The sequence below is a fragment of the Dendrobates tinctorius genome, unplaced genomic scaffold (genome assembly GCF_039654945.1).
Source record: "Dendrobates tinctorius isolate UK_male_01 unplaced genomic scaffold, ASM3965494v1 ptg000152l, whole genome shotgun sequence".
Classification (NCBI taxonomy): Eukaryota; Metazoa; Chordata; class Amphibia; order Anura; family Dendrobatidae; genus Dendrobates; species Dendrobates tinctorius.
This window is the reverse complement of record NW_027361819.1, coordinates 3,481,197-3,503,980: the sequence shown is the minus strand read 5'-3', so window position 1 is coordinate 3,503,980 and position 22,784 is coordinate 3,481,197. Positions and strand designations below refer to the sequence as shown.

At 47.9% G+C, this 22,784-nt stretch overlaps 1 protein-coding gene across 1 annotated transcript in view; it reads right to left on the bottom strand.

The window, feature by feature from the left end:
• SEZ6L2 (seizure related 6 homolog like 2) overlaps positions 1 to 22,784 on the bottom strand; it is a 70,636-nt gene that overhangs the window by 6,966 nt on the left and 40,886 nt on the right. Inside the window, exons 6-9 of the mRNA XM_073547410.1 lie at positions 13,583 to 13,768; positions 12,585 to 12,753; positions 12,338 to 12,501; positions 1,504 to 1,698 (exon numbers count right to left, since the gene is read on the bottom strand). Of these exons, the coding sequence (XP_073403511.1) occupies positions 1,504 to 1,698; positions 12,338 to 12,501; positions 12,585 to 12,753; positions 13,583 to 13,768 (714 nt within the window). The remainder of the gene's footprint in view (positions 1 to 1,503; positions 1,699 to 12,337; positions 12,502 to 12,584; positions 12,754 to 13,582; positions 13,769 to 22,784) is intronic.

Genomic DNA, 22,784 nt, shown 5'->3' with positions numbered 1-22,784 from the left:
TACTCAGGTATTATCTGAAGACAGAGCAAAAAGGAATTCAGCTCACCCCAGCAGGGAAAGGCAGAAATCCAGAAAAACAAGGCAAAACAAAACCTCGGGGTACAGGATAATCACACTGACACTCGGGGTACAGGATAATCACACTGACACTCGGGGTACAGGATAATGACACTGACATTCGGGGTACAGGATGATGACACTGACACTCGGGGTACAGGATAATGACACTGACACACGGGGTACAGGATAATGACACTGACACTCGGGGTACAGGATAATGACACTAACACTGGGGGTACAGGATGATACTGACACTCGGGGTACAGGATAATAACACTGACACTGGGGGTACAGGATAATGACACTGACACTGGGGGTACAGTATTATGACACTGACACTGGGGGTACAGTATTATGACACTGACACTGGGGGTACAGGATAATGACACTGACACTGGGGGTACAGTATTATGACACTGACACTGGGGGTACAGGATAATGACACTAACACTGGGGGTACAGGATGATACTGACACTCGGGGTACAGGATAATAACACTAACACTCAGGGTACAGGATGATACTGACACTCGGGGTACAGGATAATGACACTAACACTGGGGGTACAGGATGATACTGACACTGGGGGTACAGGATAATGACACTAACACTCGGGGTACAGGATGATACTGACACTCAGGGTACAGGATGATACTGACACTCAGGGTACAGGATGATACTGACACTCAGGGTACAGGATGATACTGACACTCAGGGTACAGGATGATACTGACACTCAGGGTACAGGATGATACTGACACTCGGGGTACAGGATAATGACACTAACACTGGGGGTACAGGATGATACTGACACTGGGGGTACAGGATAATGACACTAACACTCGGGGTACAGGATGATACTGACACTCAGGGTACAGGATGATACTGACACTCAGGGTACAGGATGATACTGACACTCGGGGGACAGGATGATGACACTGACACTCGGGATACAGGGTAGTACAGTGACATTTTTCGGTACGGGACAATGACACTATATGGTCACCTGGCACAGCTCCTTGATATAGGGACGCAGTTCTTTTTCTTTATGTAACATTGATTTTTCTTAGGTTCCATATCTTCTAGTCGTGCAAGAGTTAATCAGAGCCCTACATTAGTTACCATGGCAACTGGAAATTGCTAAGAAACTTCTCAGCGCCTCGGCCCAGCCTTCACGCCTCGCACAGGGTGACGCCTGGTGTGGAGAGCCGCCATGTGACGCAGCATCGCGTCCTCAAGTGTCCTAATAGCAAGAGCGTGATGGACGAGCGATCGGGGCCCAGCATTACCTGAATATACCAGTAGGGGGCAGCACAGGGTGGCCTGTGACCAGAGGTCAGACATGGGGTCACAGTGGGGATGAACTCTAGGGGTAAGGTCCCTGGTGATGCCACTGCTTACTGTGGGCTGCAGGGTGATTATGGCGGGTGTGGGGGTCTCTTACCTTTGCACACAGGCTCGCTCTCATTCCAGTGAGGGTCAGTGGGGTCCACGCACTCTATGACGGGGGGCCCCTGTTCCAGCATGTACCCCGCATTACATGAAAAAGAGACCAGGGTCCCTGGGGAGAAGAGGGGGTCCGTGGTGCTGAAATTACCATGGGCCAGGAAAGGTTCATAACATCGAGTCTCCGAAAACACTGCAAAGAAAAAACGGTAAATAAATGGACCACCAGAGGGTGCGGGTGTACTACTACCCCCAGCAGGGCAAGATGACTCAGCATTTGACAAAAACTGGAATTCTTACATCCCAGTCACATCCAGAGCTGCGGCACAGTCATGCTGCCCTGCTAGTTAGCTCCCAGGACCTCAGCCCTGGCTGCGGATGCTTCCTGCTGACTCAGCCTCTGCCCTGCTGTTAGCTCCCAGGATCTCACCACTGGCTGCGCATGCTTCCTGCTGACTCAGCCTCTGCCTTGCTGTTAGCTCCCAGGATCTCACCACTGGCTGCGCATGCTTCCTGCTGACTCAGCCTCTGCCTTGCTGTTAGCTCCCAGGACCTCAGCCCTGGCTGCGGATGCTTCCTGCTGACTCAGCCTCTGCCCTGCTGTTAGCTCCCAGGATCTCACCACTGGCTGCGCATGCTTCCTGCTGACTCAGCCTCTGCCTTGCTGTTAGCTCCCAGGACCTCAGCCCTGGCTGCGGATGCTTCCTGCTGACTCAGCCTCTGCCCTGCTGTTAGCTCCCAGGATCTCACCCGTGGCTGCAGATGCTTCCTGCTGACTCAGCCTCTGCCCTGCTGTTACCTCCCAGGATCTCACCCCTGGCTGCGGATGCTTCCTTCTGACTCAGCCTCTGCCCTGCTGTTAGTTCCCAGGATCTCACCCCTGGCTGCGGATGCTTCCTGCTGACTCAGCCTCTGCCCTGCTGTTAGCTCCCAGGATCTCACCCGTGGCTGCAGATGCTTCCTGCTGACTCACCCTCTGCCCTGCTGTTACCTCCCAGGATCTCACCCCTGGCTGCAGATGCTTCCTTCTGACTCAGCCTCTGCCCTGCTGTTAGCTCCCAGGACCTCACCCCTGGCTGCTGATGCTTCCTGCTGACTCAGCCTCTGCCCTGCTGTTAGCTCCCAGGACCTCACCCCTGGCTGCGGATACTTCCTGCTGACTCAGCCTTTGCCCTGCTGTTCGCTCCCAGGACCTCACCCCTGGCGGCGGATGCTTCCTCTGCTGACTAAGCCTCTGCCCTGCTGTTAGCTCCCAGGATCTCACCCCTGGCTGTGGATGCTTCCTGCTGACTCAGCCTCTGCCCTGCTGTTAGCTCCCAGGACCTCACCCCTGGCTGCGGATGCTTCCTGCTGACTCAGCCTCTGCCCTGCTGTTCACTCCCAGAACCTCACCCCTGGCTGCGGATGCTTCCTTTGCTGACTCAGCCTCTGCCCTGCTGTTAGCTCCCAGGACCTCATCCCTGGCAACGGATGCTTCCTGCTGACTCAGCCTCTGCCCTGCTGTTAGCTCCCATGATGTCACCCCTGGCTGCGGATGCTTCATGCTGACTCAGCCTCTGCCCTGCTGTTAGCTCTCAGGACCTCACCTGTGGCTGCGGATGCTTCCTGCTGACTCAGCCGTTGCCCTGCTGTTAGCTCCCAGGATCTCACCCCTGGCTGCGGATGCTTCCTGCTGACTCTGCCTCTGCCCTGCTGTTAGCTCTCAGGACCTCACCCCTGGCTGCTGATGCTTCCTGCTGACTCAGCCTCTGCCCTGCTGTTCACTCCCAGGACCTCACCCCTGGCTGCGGATGCTTCCTCTGCTGACTCAGCCTCTGCCCTGCTGTTAGCTCCCAGGACCTCACCCCTGGCTGCTGATGCTTCCTGCTGACTCAGCCTCTGCCCTGCTGTTCACTCCCAGGACCTCACCCCTGGCTGCGGATGCTTCCTCTGCTGACTCAGCCTCTGCCCTGCTGTTAGCTCCCAGGACCTCATCCCTGGCTACGGATGCTTCCTGCTGACTCAGCCTCTGCTCTGCTGTTAGCTCCCAGGATCTCAAACGTGGCTGCAGATGCTTCCTGCTGACTCAGCCTCTGCCCTGCTGTTAGCTCCCAGGATCTTACCCCTGGTCGCGGATGCTTCCTGCTGACTCAGCCTCTGCCCTGCTGTTAGCTCCCAGGACCTCACCCCTGGCTGCGGATGCTCCCTGCTGACTCAGCCTTTGCCCTGCTGTTAGCTCCCAGGATCTCACCCCTGGCTGCGGATGCTTCCTGCTGACTCCGCCTCTGTCCTGCTGTTAGCTCTCAGGACCTCACCCCTGGCTGTTGATGCTTCCTGCTGACTCAGCCTCTGCCCTGCTGTTCACTCCCAGAACCTCACCCCTGGCTGCGGATGCTTCCTCTGCTGACTCAGCCTCTGCCCTGCTGTTAGCTCCCAGGACCTCATCCCTGGCAACGGATGCTTCCTGCTGACTCAGCCTCTGCCCTGCTGTTAGCTCCCATGATCTCACCCCTGGCTGCGGATGCTTCATGCTGACTCAGCCTCTGCCCTGCTGTTAGCTCTCAGGACCTCACCTGTGGCTGCGGATGCTTCCTGCTGACTCAGCCGTTGCCCTGCTGTTAGCTCCCAGGATCTCACCCCTGGCTGCGGATGCTTTCTGCTGACTCTGCCTCTGCCCTGCTGTTAGCTCTCAGGACCTCACCCCTGGCTGCTGATGCTTCCTGCTGACTCAGCTTCTGCCCTGCTGTTCACTCCCAGGACCTCACCCCTGACTGCGGATGCTTCCTCTGCTGACTCAGCCTCTGCCCTGCTGTTAGCTCCCAGGACCTCACCCCTGGCTGCTGATGCTTCCTGCTGACTCAGCCTTGGCCTGCTGTTAGCTCCCAGTACCTCACCCCTGGCTGCGGATGCCACTGCTGACTCAGCCTCTGCCCTGCTGTTCGCTCCCAGGACCTCACCTGTGGCTGTGGATGCCTCCTGCTGACTCAGCCTCTGCCTGCTGTTCACTCCCAGGACCTCACCCCTGGCTGCGGATGCTTCCTCTGCTGACTCAGCCTCTGCCCTGCTGTTAGCTCCCAGGACCTCACCCCTGGCTGCTGATGCTTCCTGCTGACTCAGCCTTGGCCTGCTGTTAGCTCCCAGGACCTCACCCCTGGCTGCAGATGCTTCCTGCTGACTCAGCCTCTGCCCTGCGGTTCACTCCCAGGACCTCACCCCTGGCTGCGGATGCTTCCTCTGCTGACTCAGCCTCTGCCCTGCTGTTAGCTCTCAGGACCTCACCCCTGGCTGCTGATGCTTCCTGCTGACTCAGCCTCTGCCCTGCGGTTCACTCCCAGGACCTCACCCCTGGCTGCGGATGCTTCCTCTGCTGACTCAGCCTCTGCCCTGCTGTTAGCTCCCAGGACCTCATCCCTGGCTACGGATGCTTCCTGCTGACTCAGCCTCTGCTCTGCTGTTAGCTCCCAGGATCTCACCCCTGGCTGCAGATACTTCCTGCTGACTCAGCCTCTGCCCTGCTGTTCGTTCCCAGGACCTCACCCGTGGCTGCGGATGCTTCCTGCTGACTCAGCCTCTGCCCTGCTGTTCGCTCCCGGGACCTCACCCCTGGCTGCAGATACTTCCTGCTGACTCAGCCTCTGCCCTGCTGTTAGCTCCCAGGACCTCATCCCTGGCTACGGATGCTTCCTGCTGACTCAGCCTCTGCTCTGCTGTTAGCTCCCATGATCTCACCCCTGGCTGCGGATGCTTCATGCTGACTCAGCCTCTGCCCTGCTGTTAGCTCTCAGGACCTCACCTGTGGCTGCGGATGCTTCCTGCTGACTCAGCCGTTGCCCTGCTGTTAGCTCCCAGGATCTCACCCCTGGCTGCGGATGCTTTCTGCTGACTCTGCCTCTGCCCTGCTGTTAGCTCTCAGGACCTCACCCCTGGCTGCTGATGCTTCCTGCTGACTCAGCTTCTGCCCTGCTGTTCACTCCCAGGACCTCACCCCTGGCTGCGGATGCTTCCTCTGCTGACTCAGCCTCTGCCCTGCTGTTAGCTCCCAGGACCTCACCCCTGGCTGCTGATGCTTCCTGCTGACTCAGCCTTGGCCTGCTGTTAGCTCCCAGTACCTCACCCCTGGCTGCGGATGCCACTGCTGACTCAGCCTCTGCCCTGCTGTTCGCTCCCAGGACCTCACCTGTGGCTGTGGATGCCTCCTGCTGACTCAGCCTCTGCCTGCTGTTCACTCCCAGGACCTCACCCCTGGCTGCGGATGCTTCCTCTGCTGACTCAGCCTCTGCCCTGCTGTTAGCTCCCAGGACCTCACCCCTGGCTGCTGATGCTTCCTGCTGACTCAGCCTTGGCCTGCTGTTAGCTCCCAGGACCTCACCCCTGGCTGCAGATGCTTCCTGCTGACTCAGCCTCTGCCCTGCGGTTCACTCCCAGGACCTCACCCCTGGCTGCGGATGCTTCCTCTGCTGACTCAGCCTCTGCCCTGCTGTTAGCTCTCAGGACCTCACCCCTGGCTGCTGATGCTTCCTGCTGACTCAGCCTCTGCCCTGCGGTTCACTCCCAGGACCTCACCCCTGGCTGCGGATGCTTCCTCTGCTGACTCAGCCTCTGCCCTGCTGTTAGCTCCCAGGACCTCACCCCTGGCTGCTGATGCTTCCTGCTGACTCAGCCTTGGCCTGCTGTTAGCTCCCAGGACCTCACCCCTGGCTGCAGATGCTTCCTGCTGACTCAGCCTCTGCCCTGCGGTTCACTCCCAGGACCTCACCCCTGGCTGCGGATGCTTCCTCTGCTGACTCAGCCTCTGCCCTGCTGTTAGCTCTCAGGACCTCACCCCTGGCTGCTGATGCTTCCTGCTGACTCAGCCTCTGCCCTGCGGTTCACTCCCAGGACCTCACCCCTGGCTGCGGATGCTTCCTCTGCTGACTCAGCCTCTGCCCTGCTGTTAGCTCCCAGGACCTCATCCCTGGCTACGGATGCTTCCTGCTGACTCAGCCTCTGCTCTGCTGTTAGCTCCCAGGATCTCACCCCTGGCTGCAGATACTTCCTGCTGACTCAGCCTCTGCCCTGCTGTTCGTTCCCAGGACCTCACCCGTGGCTGCGGATGCTTCCTGCTGACTCAGCCTCTGCCCTGCTGTTCGCTCCCGGGACCTCACCCCTGGCTGCAGATACTTCCTGCTGACTCAGCCTCTGCCCTGCTGTTAGCTCCCAGGACCTCATCCCTGGCTACGGATGCTTCCTGCTGACTCAGCCTCTGCTCTGCTGTTAGCTCCCATGATCTCACCCCTGGCTGCGGATGCTTCATGCTGACTCAGCCTCTGCCCTGCTGTTAGCTCTCAGGACCTCACCTGTGGCTGCGGATGCTTCCTGCTGACTCAGCCGTTGCCCTGCTGTTAGCTCCCAGGATCTCACCCCTGGCTGCGGATGCTTTCTGCTGACTCTGCCTCTGCCCTGCTGTTAGCTCTCAGGACCTCACCCCTGGCTGCTGATGCTTCCTGCTGACTCAGCTTCTGCCCTGCTGTTCACTCCCAGGACCTCACCCCTGGCTGCGGATGCTTCCTCTGCTGACTCAGCCTCTGCCCTGCTGTTAGCTCCCAGGACCTCACCCCTGGCTGCTGATGCTTCCTGCTGACTCAGCCTTGGCCTGCTGTTAGCTCCCAGTACCTCACCCCTGGCTGCGGATGCCACTGCTGACTCAGCCTCTGCCCTGCTGTTCACTCCCAGGACCTCACCTGTGGCTGTGGATGCCTCCTGCTGACTCAGCCTCTGCCTGCTGTTAGCTCCCAGGACCTCACCCCTGGCTGCAGATGCTTCCTGCTGACTCTGCCTCTGCCCTGCTGTTAGCTCTCAGGACCTCACCCCTGGCTGCTGATGCTTCCTGCTGACTCAGCCTCTGCCCTGCTGTTCACTCCCAGGACCTCACCCCTGGCTGCAGATGCTTCCTCTGCTGACTCAGCCTCTGCCCTGCTGTTAGCTCCCAGGACCTCATCCCTGGCTACGGATGCTTCCTGCTGACTCAGCCTCTGCTCTGCTGTTAGCTCCCAGGATCTCACCTCTGGCTGCAGATACTTCCTGCTGACTCAGCCTCTGCCCTGCTGTTCGTTCCCAGGACCTCACCCGTGGCTGCGGATGCTTCCTGCTGACTCAGCCTCTGCCCTGCTCTTCACTCCCGGGACCTCACCCGTGGTTGCGGATGCTTCCTGCTGACTCAGCCTCTGCCCTGCTGTTAGCTCCCAGGATCTCACCCCTGGCTGCAGATGCTTCCTGCTGCAGTCCTGCTGCCCTGCGGTTAGCTCCCAGGACCTCACCCCTAGCTGCGGGTGCTTCCTGCTGCACAGTCCTGCTACCCTGCTGTTAGCTCCCAGGACCTCACCCCTGGCTGACAATGCTTCCTGCTGACTCAGCCTCTGCCCTGCTGTTAGCTCCCAGGACCTCACCCCTGGCTGTGGATGCTTCCTGCTGACTCAGCCTCTGCCATGCTGCTAGCTCCCAGGACCTCACCCCTGACTGCTGATGCTTCCTGCTGACTCAGCCTTTGCCATGCTGTTAGCTCTCAGGACCTCACCTGTCGTTGCGGATGCTTCCTGCTGACTCAGCGTCTGCCCTGCTGTTAGCTCCCAGGATCTCACCCCTGGCTGCGGATGCTTCCTGCTGACTCAGCCTCTGCCCTGCTGTTCGCTCCCAGGACCTCACTCGTGGCTGCGGATGCTTCCTGCTGACTCAGCCTCTGCTCTGCTGTTAGCTCCCAGGACCTCATCCCTGGCTGCGGAAGCTTCCTGCTGACTCAGCCTCTGCCCTGCTGTTAACTCCCAGGACCTCACCCCTGGCTGTGGATGATTCCTGCTGACTCAGCCTCTGCTCTGCTGTTAGCGCACAGGATCTCACCCCTGGCTGCGGATGCTTCCTGATGACTCAGCCTCTGCCCTGCTGTTAGCTCCCAGGAGCTCACCCCTGGCTGCAGATGCTTCCTGCTGACTCAGCCTCTGCCCTGATGTACACACGCGTTTTGTACATGAGTTTGATGTGAAAACTACAGCCGTGCATTGGAAACGTGACGCAGCTTTAGATGTAAAGCAGTGTTCAAAATAATGTCAGTGTGTTCAGAAACATGAGTTATCACAATGTTTCTCCTTGTTATTATTTTCAGCACTGGGAACATTGCACTCTGTTTCCTAATTCACAACATGAAGAGAAATGTAGATAACTGCTTTACAGAAAAATAACAAAAAATGACCATTGGCCGGTCTAAAAAATATCAGTATCTGCATTTGTCTTTTGTACTATTTCTCATGACAATTTATGATTCCTGTGAATCACTGACCTGATACTTCGTTGTTATCCGCAGTTTTTTAGAGCGGCTTCACATCTATGGTGCATGGAGTCACCAACTTCTGGCCCAGGTCACCTGTTATTCCAGCCCAAGACACTCGGACTACGGAGCTTTTTGGCATTTGTTGGCTTTGCTTCAGAAACGGCATTTTTGATGTCCCCCCCACAAGTGTCTATCGGATGAAGGTCCGGGGATCTGGCTGGCCGCTCCATAACCTCAATTTTGTTGGACTGGAACCAAGATTTTGCTTGTTTACTGGTGTGTTTAGGGTTATTGTCTTATTGAAACACCCATTTCACCACCCATATTTTACTATATGCTAACTGGTCCATGGTGTGCGATAAATCGACCGGCACCATAGTAAGAGAAACATACCCATATCATGATGCTTCCACCATGCTTAACTGTCTGCAGAGTGTACTGTGGCTTGTATGCAGAGTTTGGGGGTCGTCAGATGAACTGTCTGCGGCCCTTGGACCCAAAAAGAACAATTTTACTTTCCTCAGTCCACAAAATGTTTCTCCATTTCTCTTTAGGACAGTTGATGTGTTCTTTGGCTCATTGCATCTGCTTCAGTACATGTCTTTTTTTTTTATCAGTGGGACTTTGTGGGGACTTCTTAGTAAGAGATTAGTGTCACACAGGCGTCTTCTGTCACAGTCCTCACAGGTAACGTGAGACTGTCTGTGATCATCCTGGAGCCGATCACAGGTAACGTGAGACTGTCTGTGATCATCCTGGAGCCGATCACAGGTAGCTTGAGACTGTCTGTGATCATCCTGGAGCCGATCACAGGTAGCTTGAGACTGTCTGTGATCATCCTGGAGCCGATCATTGGTAACGTGAGACTGTCTGTGATCATCCTGGAGCCGATCACTGGTAACATGAGACTGTCTGTGATCATCCTGAAGCCGATCACAGCTAACGTGAGACTGTCTGTGATCATCCTGGAGCCGATCACAGGTAGCTTGAGACTGTCTGTGATCATCCTGGAGCCGATCACAGGTAACGTGAGACTGTCTGTGATCATCCTGGAGCCGATCATTGGTAACGTGAGACTGTCTGTGATCATCCTGGAGCTGATCACAGGTAACGTGAGACTGTCTGTGATCATCCTGGAGCCGATCACAGGTCTCGTGAGACTGTCTGTGATCATCCTGGAGCTGATCACAGGTAACGTGAGACTGTCTGTGATCATCCTGGAGCTGATCACAGGTAACGTGAGACTGTCTGTGATCATCCTGGAGCTGATCACAGGTAACGTGAGACTGTCTGTCATCATCTTGGAGCCAATCACAGGTAACGTGAGACTGTTTGTGATCATCCTGGAACCGATCACAGGTAACGTGAGACTGTCTGTGATCATCCTGGAGCCGATCACAGGGAACGTGAGACTGTCTGTGATCATCCTGGAGCCGATCACTGGTAACGTGAGACTGTCTGTGATCATCCTGGAGCCGATCATTGGTAACGTGAGACTGTCTGTGATCATCCTGGAGCCGATCACAGGTAACGTGAGACTGTCTGTGATCATCCTGGAGCCGATCACTGGTAACGTGAGACTGTCTGTGATCATCCTGGAGCCGATCACTGGTAACGTGAGACTGTCTGTGATCATCCTGGAGCCGATCACTGGTAACGTGAGACTGTCTGTGATCATCCTGGAGCTGATCACAGGTAACGTGAGACTGTCTGTGATCATCCTGGAGCCGATCACTGGTAACGTGAGACTGTCTGTTATCATCCTGGAGCCGATCACTGGTAACGTGAGACTGTCTGTGATCATCCTGGAGCCGATCACTGGTAACGTGAGACTGTCTGTGATCATCCTGGAGCCGATCACTGGTAACGTGAGACTGTCTGTTATCATCCTGGAGCCGATCACTGGTAACGTGAGACTGTCTGTGATCATCCTGGAGCCGATCATTGGTAACGTGAGACTGTCTGTGATCATCCTGGAGCCGATCACAGGTAACGTGAGACTGTCTGTGATCATCCTGGAGCCGATCACTGGTAACGTGAGACTGTCTGTGATCATCCTGGAGCCGATCACTGGTAACGTGAGACTGTCTGTGATCATCCTGGAGCCGATCACTGGTAACGTGAGACTGTCTGTGATCATCCTGGAGCTGATCACAGGTAACGTGAGACTGTCTGTGATCATCCTGGAGCCGATCACTGGTAACGTGAGACTGTCTGTTATCATCCTGGAGCCGATCACTGGTAACGTGAGACTGTCTGTGATCATCCTGGAGCCGATCACTGGTAACGTGAGACTGTCTGTGATCATCCTGGAGCCGATCACTGGTAACGTGAGACTGTCTGTTATCATCCTGGAGCCGATCACTGGTAACGTGAGACTGTCTGTGATCATCCTGGAGCTGATCACAGGTAACGTGAGACTGTCTGTGATCATCCTGGAGCCGATCACTGGTAACGTGAGACTGTCTGTTATCATCCTGGAGCCGATCACTGGTAACGTGAGACTGTCTGTGATCATCCTGGAGCCGATCACTGGTAACGTGAGACTGTCTGTGATCATCCTGGAGCCGATCACTGGTAACGTGAGACTGTCTGTTATCCTGGAGCCGATCATTGGTAACGTGAGACTGTCTGTGATCATCCTGGAGCCGATCACAGGTAACGTGAGACTGTCTGTGATCATCCTGGAGCCGATCATTGGTAACGTGAGACTGTCTGTGATCATCCTGGAGCCAATCACAGGTAACGTGAGACTGTCTGTGATCATCCTGGAGCCAATCACTGGTAACGTGAGACTGTCTGTGATCATCCTGGAGCCAATCACTGGTAACGTGAGACTGTCTGTGATCATCCTGGAGCCAATCACTGGTAACGTGAGACTGTCTGTGATCATCCTGGAGCCAATCACAGGTAACGTGAGACTGTCTGTGATCATCCTGGAGCTGACCATCGGCTGAGTCTTTGCCATTCCGGCTGTTCTTCCATCCATTTGAATGACGTCTTCCGCTTTCTCCCGCGTCTCTCTGGTTCGGCTTTCCATTATAAAGCATTGGAGATCATTGCAGCTGATCGGCCGATCATTGTCTGCTCTTCTTTATAAGGTTTACCGTCTCCAATCAACTGTTTAATCACAGTCCGCTGCTCTTCTGAACAATGTCTTGGACGCCCCATATTTCTCATTCTTTCCAGGAGAAATGCATGTCCACCATGTCCTGGCCTCACCCTTACATAAAGGCCGCCGGATTCCCCCCTGCCTCTTCTCAGTGTGATTGCCCTCACTGATGGATCTCCACACTGATATTATTGTGATCACCGCCTGTCTATTAATCATTCTAATCCACAGACTCAGAGACCTGCAGATCAGGAATGCGGAGTCTGGGGGTTTCCTTACAATCTACGGCACCGACTGGTAAATTGTGTGGTAATATAATATATACTAAAGACAGGGATTATCTGCTCAGTCATATTGGATGGAGAGTATTCTGGACACTACGGTAACTGGGGTAAGACCAGTAACAAATATTCACAAGGAGTATACAGGATCTCCAGTCACCTTCATAGCGCAGGCTGAGCAGCAGGGGGACGGCGGGGTTCTCAGACACAAGCTCGATGTACAGGGACTGCGCATCACTCAGGAGACCTCTCTCCGGGGCATCATCTATATCGGAATCATAGATGAGGGGGGACAACGTGGAGCTTCCAGAGTGAACGACCAACCTGAGGGGAGACGGAGGGGTCACGTATATACGTACCAAGCACGGGGCTGGAGATATTAGAGGTAACAGGAGATCGTAACTGACCTGTCATTGTCCTCGTCTAGAGAGACCCTCTCAAAGTGCAGGTGAAGCCGCTGTCCCTCGGACGCCTCAATCAACCAATGACAACTCAAATTATTCCCGTGATGAGTGGTGACATCAGGAGAGACGATACGTCCAACGGTGGCATTACGTATAACACCGCCACAGGTCGCTGGACAAGAGACACAACAATACGGCATAACAAGAAATGTCACCACAGTATACCCTGCACATCCTGATATACATCCTATATTATACTCCAGAGCTGCACTCACTATTCTGCTAGTGCAGTCACTGTGTACATACATTACATTACTGATCCTGAGTTACATCCTGTATTATACTCCAGAGCTGCACTCACTATTCTGCTGGTGCAGTCACTGTGTACATACATTACTGATCCTGAGTTACCTCCTGTATTATACCCCAGAGCTGCACTCACTATTCTGCTGGTGCAGTCACTGTGTACATACATTACTGATCCTGAGTTACCTCCTGTATTATACTCCAGAGCTGCACTCACTATTCTGCTGGTGCAGTCACTGTGTACATACATTACATTACTGATCCTGAGTTACCTCCTGTATTATCCTCCAGAGCTGCACTCACTATTCTGCTGGTGCAGTCACTGTGCACATACATTACATTACTGATCCTGAGTTACCTCCTGTATTATACCCCAGAGCTGCACTCACTATTCTGCTGGTGCAGTCACTGTGTACATACATTACTGATCCTGAGTTACCTCCTGTATTATACTCCAGAGCTGCGCTCACTATTCTGCTGGTGCAGTCACTGTATACATACATTACATTACTGATCCTGAGTTACCTCCTGTATTATACCCCAGAGCTGCACTCACTATTCTGCTGGTGCAGTCACTGTGTACATACATTACATTACTGATCCTGAGTTACCTCCTGTATTATACTCCAGAGCGGTGCTCACTATTCAACTAACGCACAACTCTGTTTATCTCTCCTTTGTACACATTTTCTCACCTGTGCAGACTGGTGGTTTTCCACTCCATTGAGGGCGGGTGATATTGAGACAGACAAGTGAATCTGCACCTTTCAGTGTGAAGCCAGGAGCACAGTGAAAGTTAGCAGATCCTCCAGGATGGAGGTCTGTGACAGTGACTTCGCCATTTTCAGGTCGAGGAGGAAACACACAGCTCAGGACATAAGCTGCAAAAAAGATAACAAATGCCTTTGCAATGACAGCCATAAATCTAAAAACATAATGAGACATCAGCCATGGTCTTAAACTGTATGTATAGGAGTATAACTACTATAATACTGCACCTATGTACAAGAATATAACTACTATAATACTGCCCCTATATACAAGAATATAACTACTATAATACTGCACCTATGTACAAGAATATAACTACTATAATACTGCCCCTATATACAAGAATATAACTACTATAATACTGCACCTATGTACAAGAATATAACTACTATAATACTGCTCCTATATACAAGAATATAACTACTATAATACTGCACCTATGTACAAGAATATAACTACTATAATACTGCTCCTATATACAAGAATATAACTACTATAATACTGCTCCTATGTACAAGAATATAACTACTATAATACTGCCCCCTATGTACAAGAATATAACTACTATAATACTGCCCTCTATGTACAAGAATATAACTACTATAATACTGCACCTATGTACAAGAATATAACTACTATAATACTGCTCCTATATACAAGAATATAACTACTATAATACTGCTCCTATGTACAAGAATATAACTACTATAATACTGCTCCTATGTACAAGAATATAACTACTATAATACTGTCCCCTATGTACAGGAATATAACTACTATAATACTGCCCCCTATGTACAAGAATATAACTACTATAATACAGCCCCTATGTACAAGAATATAACTACTATAATACTGCCCCTATGTACAGGAATATAACTACTATAATACTGTCCCCTATGTACAAGAATATAACTACTATAATACTGTCCCCTATGTACAAGAATATAACTGCTATAATACTGCCCCCTATGTACAAGAATATAACTACTATAATACTGCTCCTATGTACAAGAATATAACTACTATAATACTGCCCCCTATATACAAGAATATGACTACTATAATACTGCTTCTATATACAAGAACATAACTACTATAATACTGCTCCTATGTACAAGAATATAACTACTATAATACTGCTCCTATGTACAAGAATATAACTACTATAATACTGCTTCTATGTACAAGAATATAACTACTATAATACTGCTCCTATGTACAAGAATATAACTACTATAATACTGATCCTATGTACAAGAATATAACTACTATAATACTGCCCCCTATATGCAAGAATATAACTACTATAATACTGCCCCCTATGTACAAGAATATAACTACTATAATACTGCTCCTATGTACAAGAATATAACTACTATAATACTGCCTCCTATGTACAAGAATATAACTACTATAATACTGCCCCCTATATACAAGAATATAACTACTATAATCCTGCTTCTATGTACAAGAACATAACTACTATAATACTGATCCTATGTACAAGAATATAACTACTATAATACTGCCACCTATATACAAGAATATAACTGCTATAATACTGCCCCTATGTACAAGAATATAACTACTATAATACTGCTTCTATGTACAAGAATATAACTACTATAATACTGCCCTCTATGTACAAGAATATAACTACTATAATACTGCCCCCTATGTACAAGAATATAACTACTATAATACTGCTCCTATGTACAAGAATATAACTACTATAATACTGCTCCTATGTACAAGAATATAACTACTATAATACTGCCCCTATGTACAAGAATATAACTACTATAATACTGCTCCTATGTACAAGAATATAACTACTATAATACTGCTCCTATGTACAAGAATATAACTACTATAATACTGCCCCCTATGTACAAGAATATAACTACTATAATACTGCCCCTATGTACAAGAATATAACTACTATAATACCGCCCCTATGTACAAGAATATAACTACTATAATACTGCTTCTATGTACAAGAATATAACTGCTATAATACTGCCCCTATGTACAAGAATATAACTACTATAATACTGCTTCTATGTACAAGAATATAACTACTATAATACTGCCCTCTATGTACAAGAATATAACTACTATAATACTGCCCCCTATGTACAAGAATATAACTACTATAATACTGCCCCTATGTACAAGAATATAACTGCTATAATACTGCCCCTATGTACAAGAATATAACTGCTATAATACTGCCCCTATGTACAAGAATATAACTACTATAATACTGCTTCTATGTACAAGAATATAACTACTATAATACTGCCCTCTATGTACAAGAATATAACTACTATAATACTGCCCCCTATGTACAAGAATATAACTACTATAATACTGCTCCTATGTACAAGAATATAACTACTATAATACTGCTCCTATGTACAAGAATATAACTACTATAATACTGCCCCTATGTACAAGAATATAACTACTATAATACTGCTCCTATGTACAAGAATATAACTACTATAATACTGCTCCTATGTACAAGAATATAACTACTATAATACTGCCCCCTATGTACAAGGATATAACTACTATAATACTGCCCCTATGTACAAGAATATAACTACTATAATACCGCCCCTATGTACAAGAACATATCTAATATATAAAGCTCAAAGTGTGTGTGTGTGTGTATGTTTGTTTGTATGTCCGGGATAGGCATCCGCACCGTCGCAGCTACAGCCACAAAATTTGGCACAGTCGCACGTCTGGACCCTGAGAGCGTCCTAAGCTATGTTGTGAGGCGAAATTTTAACCCCGCGCGTTCCAATTCACCAAACAATGTTGCCCCTATCTACATACTGGGGGAAAAAGTGTGTGCGCGTCAAGCCCCACCCCTCATTATGATGTCACAATGGTTGCCATGGCGACCCTGATGTCATCAAAGGTTGCAAGCCCCGCCGCCGCTCATTATGATGTCATAATGGTTGACTATGGAATAGAGGATATGTTTGACGGGTATATGGGCATGGGACTATGGGATGGCGAATATGTATGATGGGTATATGGGCATGGGACTATGGGATGGAGGATGTGTGATGGGTATATGGGCACGGGACTATGGGATGGAGGATAATTATAATTTTCTATAACTAACCACAGTTAGTTACTATGCCCGGGCAGCGCCGGGCTCTTCAGCTAGTACAAGAATATAACTACTATAATACTGCTTTTATATACAAGAATAAAACTACTATAATACTGCCCCTATGTACAAGAATATAACTACTATAATACTGCTCCCTATGTGCAAGAATATAACTACTATAATACTGCCCCTATGTACAAGAATATAACTACTATAATACTGCCCCCTATGTACAAGAATATAACTACTATAATACTGCTCCTATGTACAAGAATATAACTACTATAATACTGCCCCTATGTACAAGAATATAACTACTATAATACTGCCCCCTATGTACAAGAATATAACTACTATAATACTGCCCCTATGTACAAGAATATAACTACTATAATACTGCCCCCTATGTACAAGAATATAACTACTATAATACTGCTCCTATGTACAAGAATATAACTACTATAATACTGCCCCTTATGTGCAAGAATATAACTACTATAATACTGCCCCCATGTACAAGAATATAACTACTATGATACTGCCCCTATGTACAAGATGATAACTACTATAATACTGCTCCTATGTACAAGAATATATCTACTATAATACTGCCTCTATGTACAAGAATATAACTACTATAATACTGCCCCTATGTACAAGAATATAACTACTATAATACTGCTCCTATGTACAAGAATATAACTACTATAATACTGCCCTCTATGTACAAGAATATAACTACTATAATACTGCTCCTATGTACAAGAATATACTATAATACTGCTCCTATGTACAATAATATACTATAATACTGCTGCTATGTACAAGAATATAACTACTATAATACTGCCCCTATGTACAAGAATATAACTACTATAAAACTGCCCCCTAAGTACAAGAATATAACTGCATAATACTGCTCCTATGAACAAGAATATAACTACTATAATACTGCCCTCTATGTACAAGAATATAACTACTATAATACTGCTCCTATGTACAAGAATATATCTACTATAATACTGCCCCTACATACAAGAATATAACTACTATAACACTGCCCCTATGTACAAGAATATAACTACTATAAAACTGCCCCCTATGTACAAGAATATAACTGCAATAATACTGCTCCTATGAACAAGAATATAACTACTATAATACTGCCCTCTATGTACAAGAATATAACTACTATAATACTGCTCCTATGTACAAGAATATATCTACTATAATACTGCCCCTATGTACAAGAATATAACTACTATAATACTGCCCATATGTACAAGAATATAACTACTATAATACTGCTCCTATGTACAAGAATATAACTACTATAATACTGCCCCTATGTACAAGAATATAACTACTATAACACTGCCCCTATGTACAAGAGTATAACTACTATAAAACTGCCCCCTATGTACAAGAATATAACTGCAATAATACTGCTCCTATGAACAAGAATATAACTACTATAATACTGCCCTCTATGTACAAGAATATAACTACTATAATACTGCTCCTATGTACAAGAATATATCTACTATAATACTGCCCCTATGTACAAGAATATAACTACTATAATACTGCCCTCTATGTACAAGAATATAACTACTATAATACCGCCCCTATAAACAAGAATATAACTACTATAATACTGCTCCTATGAACAAGAATATAACTACTATAATACTGCCCCCTATGTACAAGAATATAACTACTATAATACTGCCCTCTATGTACAAGAATATAACTACTATAATACTGCTCCTATGAACAAGAATATAACTACTATAATACTGCCCCCTATGTACAAGAATATAACTACTATAATACTGCCCTCTATGTACAAGAATATAACTACTATAATACTGCCCCCTATGTACAAGAATATAACTACTATAATACTGCTCCTATGTACAAGAATATAACTACTATAATACTGCCCTCTATGTACAAGAATATAACTACTATAATACTGCTCCTATGAACAAGAATATAACTACTATAATACTGCCCCCTATGTACAAGAATATAACTACAATAATACTGCTCCTATGAACAAGAATACAACTACTATAATACTGCCCCCTATGTACAAGAATACAACTACTATAATACTGCCCCCTATGTACAAGAATATAACTACTATAATACTGCCCCCTATGTACAAGAATATAACTACTATAATACCGCCCCTATGTACAAGAATATAACTACAATAATACTGCTCCTATGTACAAGAATATAACTACTATAATACTGCTCCTATGAACAAGCATATAACTACTATAATACTGCCCCCTATGTACAAGAATATAACTACTATAATACCGCCCCTATGTACAAGAATATAACTACAATAATACTGCTCCTATGTACAAGAATATAACTACTATAATACTGCTCCTATGAACAAGCATATAACTACTATAATACTGCCCCCTATGTACAAGAATATAACTACAATAATTCTGCTCCTATGAACAAGAATATAACTACTATAATACTGCTCTCTATGTACAAGAATATAACTACCATAATACTGCCCCTATGTACAAGAATATAACTTGTTATGAACGGGTAGTCAAGGAGGAAATAAAAACAATATAAGCTAAGTCTCGGAAAACCAAAGAGGTTGGTAACTATGCAGATTGCAGACCCCTGATCCTATCATGCAACTAGCAGCAGTCCTGGAGCGTTCCTACAGTGGTCCTAGACGCCTCGTCACAACCGGAGAACTAGATAAGCCTAAAGCAGGAAAAGAGGAAAACTAAGTGCCCCAGAGCAGACCCCAAAGGAGAGACAGCCCTCCACATGTATTGACGGTGAAAAAAGATGAAAACACAAGCAAGGCAGGAAAATAGGCTGAGCAAACGATGGGGCCCGGCTAACTAGAAAGGACAGGAAAGGAAAGACACTGTCTGCAGTCTGCTAAAAAACCCTACAAAATGTCCAACACAACTGATAGCAAAAATAACCCTGAAGTCACTAGACTTCTCCCACTATATCAGCACTCTGAAATATTCTGAGACAGAGCAAAAAGAGACCAATCTAATAAGGGACAAAATAAAGGCAAATTGACAAATAAGAGTGGAAATTCAGCACAGCCCAGCCGGGCTGGCTGACCACACAAAAAACTGAAAAGACCAACAAGAGCAAGTGTGAACATTAGCAAAAAACAAACTTATCTTTGAGAAGACTGGAGCAGAGCTGAGTCCTAGACCTGAGAAGCAGACTGAATCACCAGCACCCGGATAGGGCGTCAGCTGTCTTATATCCAGTCTGATACTCCAGAGATCCAATCATTATCTTCCTCACCAGGTGACTGATTACAATCACTCAAACTAACTTCACTACCTCCTGTCACCACCAGAGGGAGAACGGAAGGGGAACTCTCAACTGGTGGAGCAGAAAATGAGTTCACAACAGTACCCCCCCCTTGAGGAGGGGTCACAGAACCCTCATCCACGCCACCAGGCCGATCAGGATGGGCCCGGTGAAAAGCACGAACCAATTTATTGGCATGAATATCCGAGGCAGAGACCCAAGAATTATCCTCCTGGCCATAACCCTTCCATTTGACCAAATACTGTAGTCTCCGTCTAACCAAATGAGAATCCAATATTTTCTCTACCTCATATTCCATATTGCCTTCAACCAACACAGGGTCAGGAGGTGCTGCCATAGGAACCACTGGCTCAACAAACCTCTTCAACAGAGATTTGTGAAATACGTTATGGATCTTGAATTTAACTGGAAGAGCCAATCGAAAAGAAACAGGATTAAGAATCTCCAAAATCCTATAAGGTCCAATAAATCTTGGCTTAAATTTTGGAGATGCAACCTTCATAGGAATATTCTTAGACGACAACCAAACCATATCACCCACTTTAAACCGGGGACCAATGGTCCTATGCCGGTTGGAAAAACGCTGGGCCTTTTCCTGAGAGAGAGACAATTTATCCACCACTTGGTCCCAGATCTGCTGCATTCTCACAACCACAGTGTCCACACCTGGGCAGGACGAAGATTGTACTTGTCCTGAAGAGAATCGAGGATGAAACCCAAAATTACAGAAAAAGGGTGACATCAAGGTGGCAGAACTAGCTCTATTGTTCAGCGCAAATTCGGCCAAGGGCAAAAATGAGACCCAATCATCCTGATCAGCAGATATAAAACATCTTAAATAAGACTCCAGGGTCTGGTTTGTTCTCTCAGTCTGCCCATTGGTCTGGGGATGAAACGCGGAGGAGAAGGATAACTGAATTCCCAGATTGGAACAAAAGGCTTTCCAGAATCTGGAAACAAACTGGACTCCTCTGTCCGACACAATGTTCTCAGGAATCCCGTGTAACCGAACCACCTGTTGTAAAAACCAGAGCACCAACTCAGCGGAAGATGGCAACTTTGGGAATGGTACAAGATGGACCATCTTCGAAAATCTATCACAAATTACCCAGATAACAGTCATTCTCTGAGAGACAGGAAGATCAGAAGTAAAATCCATTGAGATATGGGTCCAACGCCTCTTGGGTACCGGCAGGGGCATCAGCAACCCACTAGAATGAGAACAGGGTTTAGACCGAGAACAAGTCCCACAGGACTGTACAAAATTCCTGACATCACGAGATAAGGCAGGCCACCAAAAAGACCGACTCACCAAATCTCTGGTACCAAAAATACCTGGATGACCAGCCAATGCGGAGCAATGGACTTCAGACATCACTCTCTTTCTCCACTGGTCCGGAACATACAATCTTCCCATAGGGCAACGCTCAGGTTTATCCTCCTGAAATTCCTCCAGGGCGCGTCTCAAATCCGGAGAAATGGCAGAAAGAACTACCCCCTCACCTAGGATGGTAGTAGGCTCGGTCAGATTAAGAGAATCAGCAAAGAAACTCCTAGAAAGGGCGTCTGCCTTAACATTCTTTGTGCCCTGAAGAAAAGAGACCACAAAATTAAAACGCGTGAAAAACAAGGCCCATTTAGCCTGTCTAGGATTCAAGCGTTTGGCCGACTCCAGATAAGTCAGATTCTTGTGATCAGTGAGGACCACAAATTGATGTCTAGCTCCCTCCAACCAATGTCTCCACTCCTCAAATGCCCATTTCATGGCCAACAATTCCCGATTCCCTACGTCATAGTTGCGTTCAGATGGGGAGAACTTTCGAGAAAAGAAGGCACAGGGATTCATCTTAGAAGTCACAGGGTCTTTTTGGGACAACACAGCTCCTGCACCAATCTCAGAAGCATCTACCTCCACCTGAAATGGAAGTGAGACATCAGGTTGCCGTAAAACTGGAGCTGAAGTAAACCTCCGCTTAAGCTCCTGAAATGCTGAGACTGCCTCAGGAGACCAATTCAGCACATCGGCGCTCTTCTTGGTCAGATCAGTCAGTGGTTTGACAATACCAGAAAAATTACCTATAAATTTACGAAAGAAATTAGCAAAACCCAAAATCTTCTGGAGAGCCTTCAAAGAAGTAGGCTGAACCCAATCATAAATGGCCTGTACCTTGGCCGGGTCCATTTCAATAGTCGATGGAGACAAGATAAATCCCAAAAATGAAATCCTCTGTACTCCAAAGAGGCACTTCGATCCCTTAACATACAGGGAATTCTCCCTCAAAATCCGGGACACAGTCCGGACATGTTCCACATGAGAATCCCAATCACTAGAAAAGATCAAAATATCATCCAGATAGATGATCAAAAACTTATCCACAAAGTCACGGAAAATATCATTCATAAAGGACTGGAAGACAGAAGGGGCATTGGAGAGCCCAAAAGGCATCACCAGGTACTCAAAATGTCCCTCCGGAGTATTAAACGCCGTCTTCCATTCATCCCCGTGCTTGATGCGAATAAGATTATACGCCCCCCTGAGGTCAAGCTTGGTAAACCAGCAGGCACTCTTAACTCTGGAGAATAAATCAGACATCAGAGGTAACGGGTACTGATATTTAACTGTCATCTTGTTAAGGGAA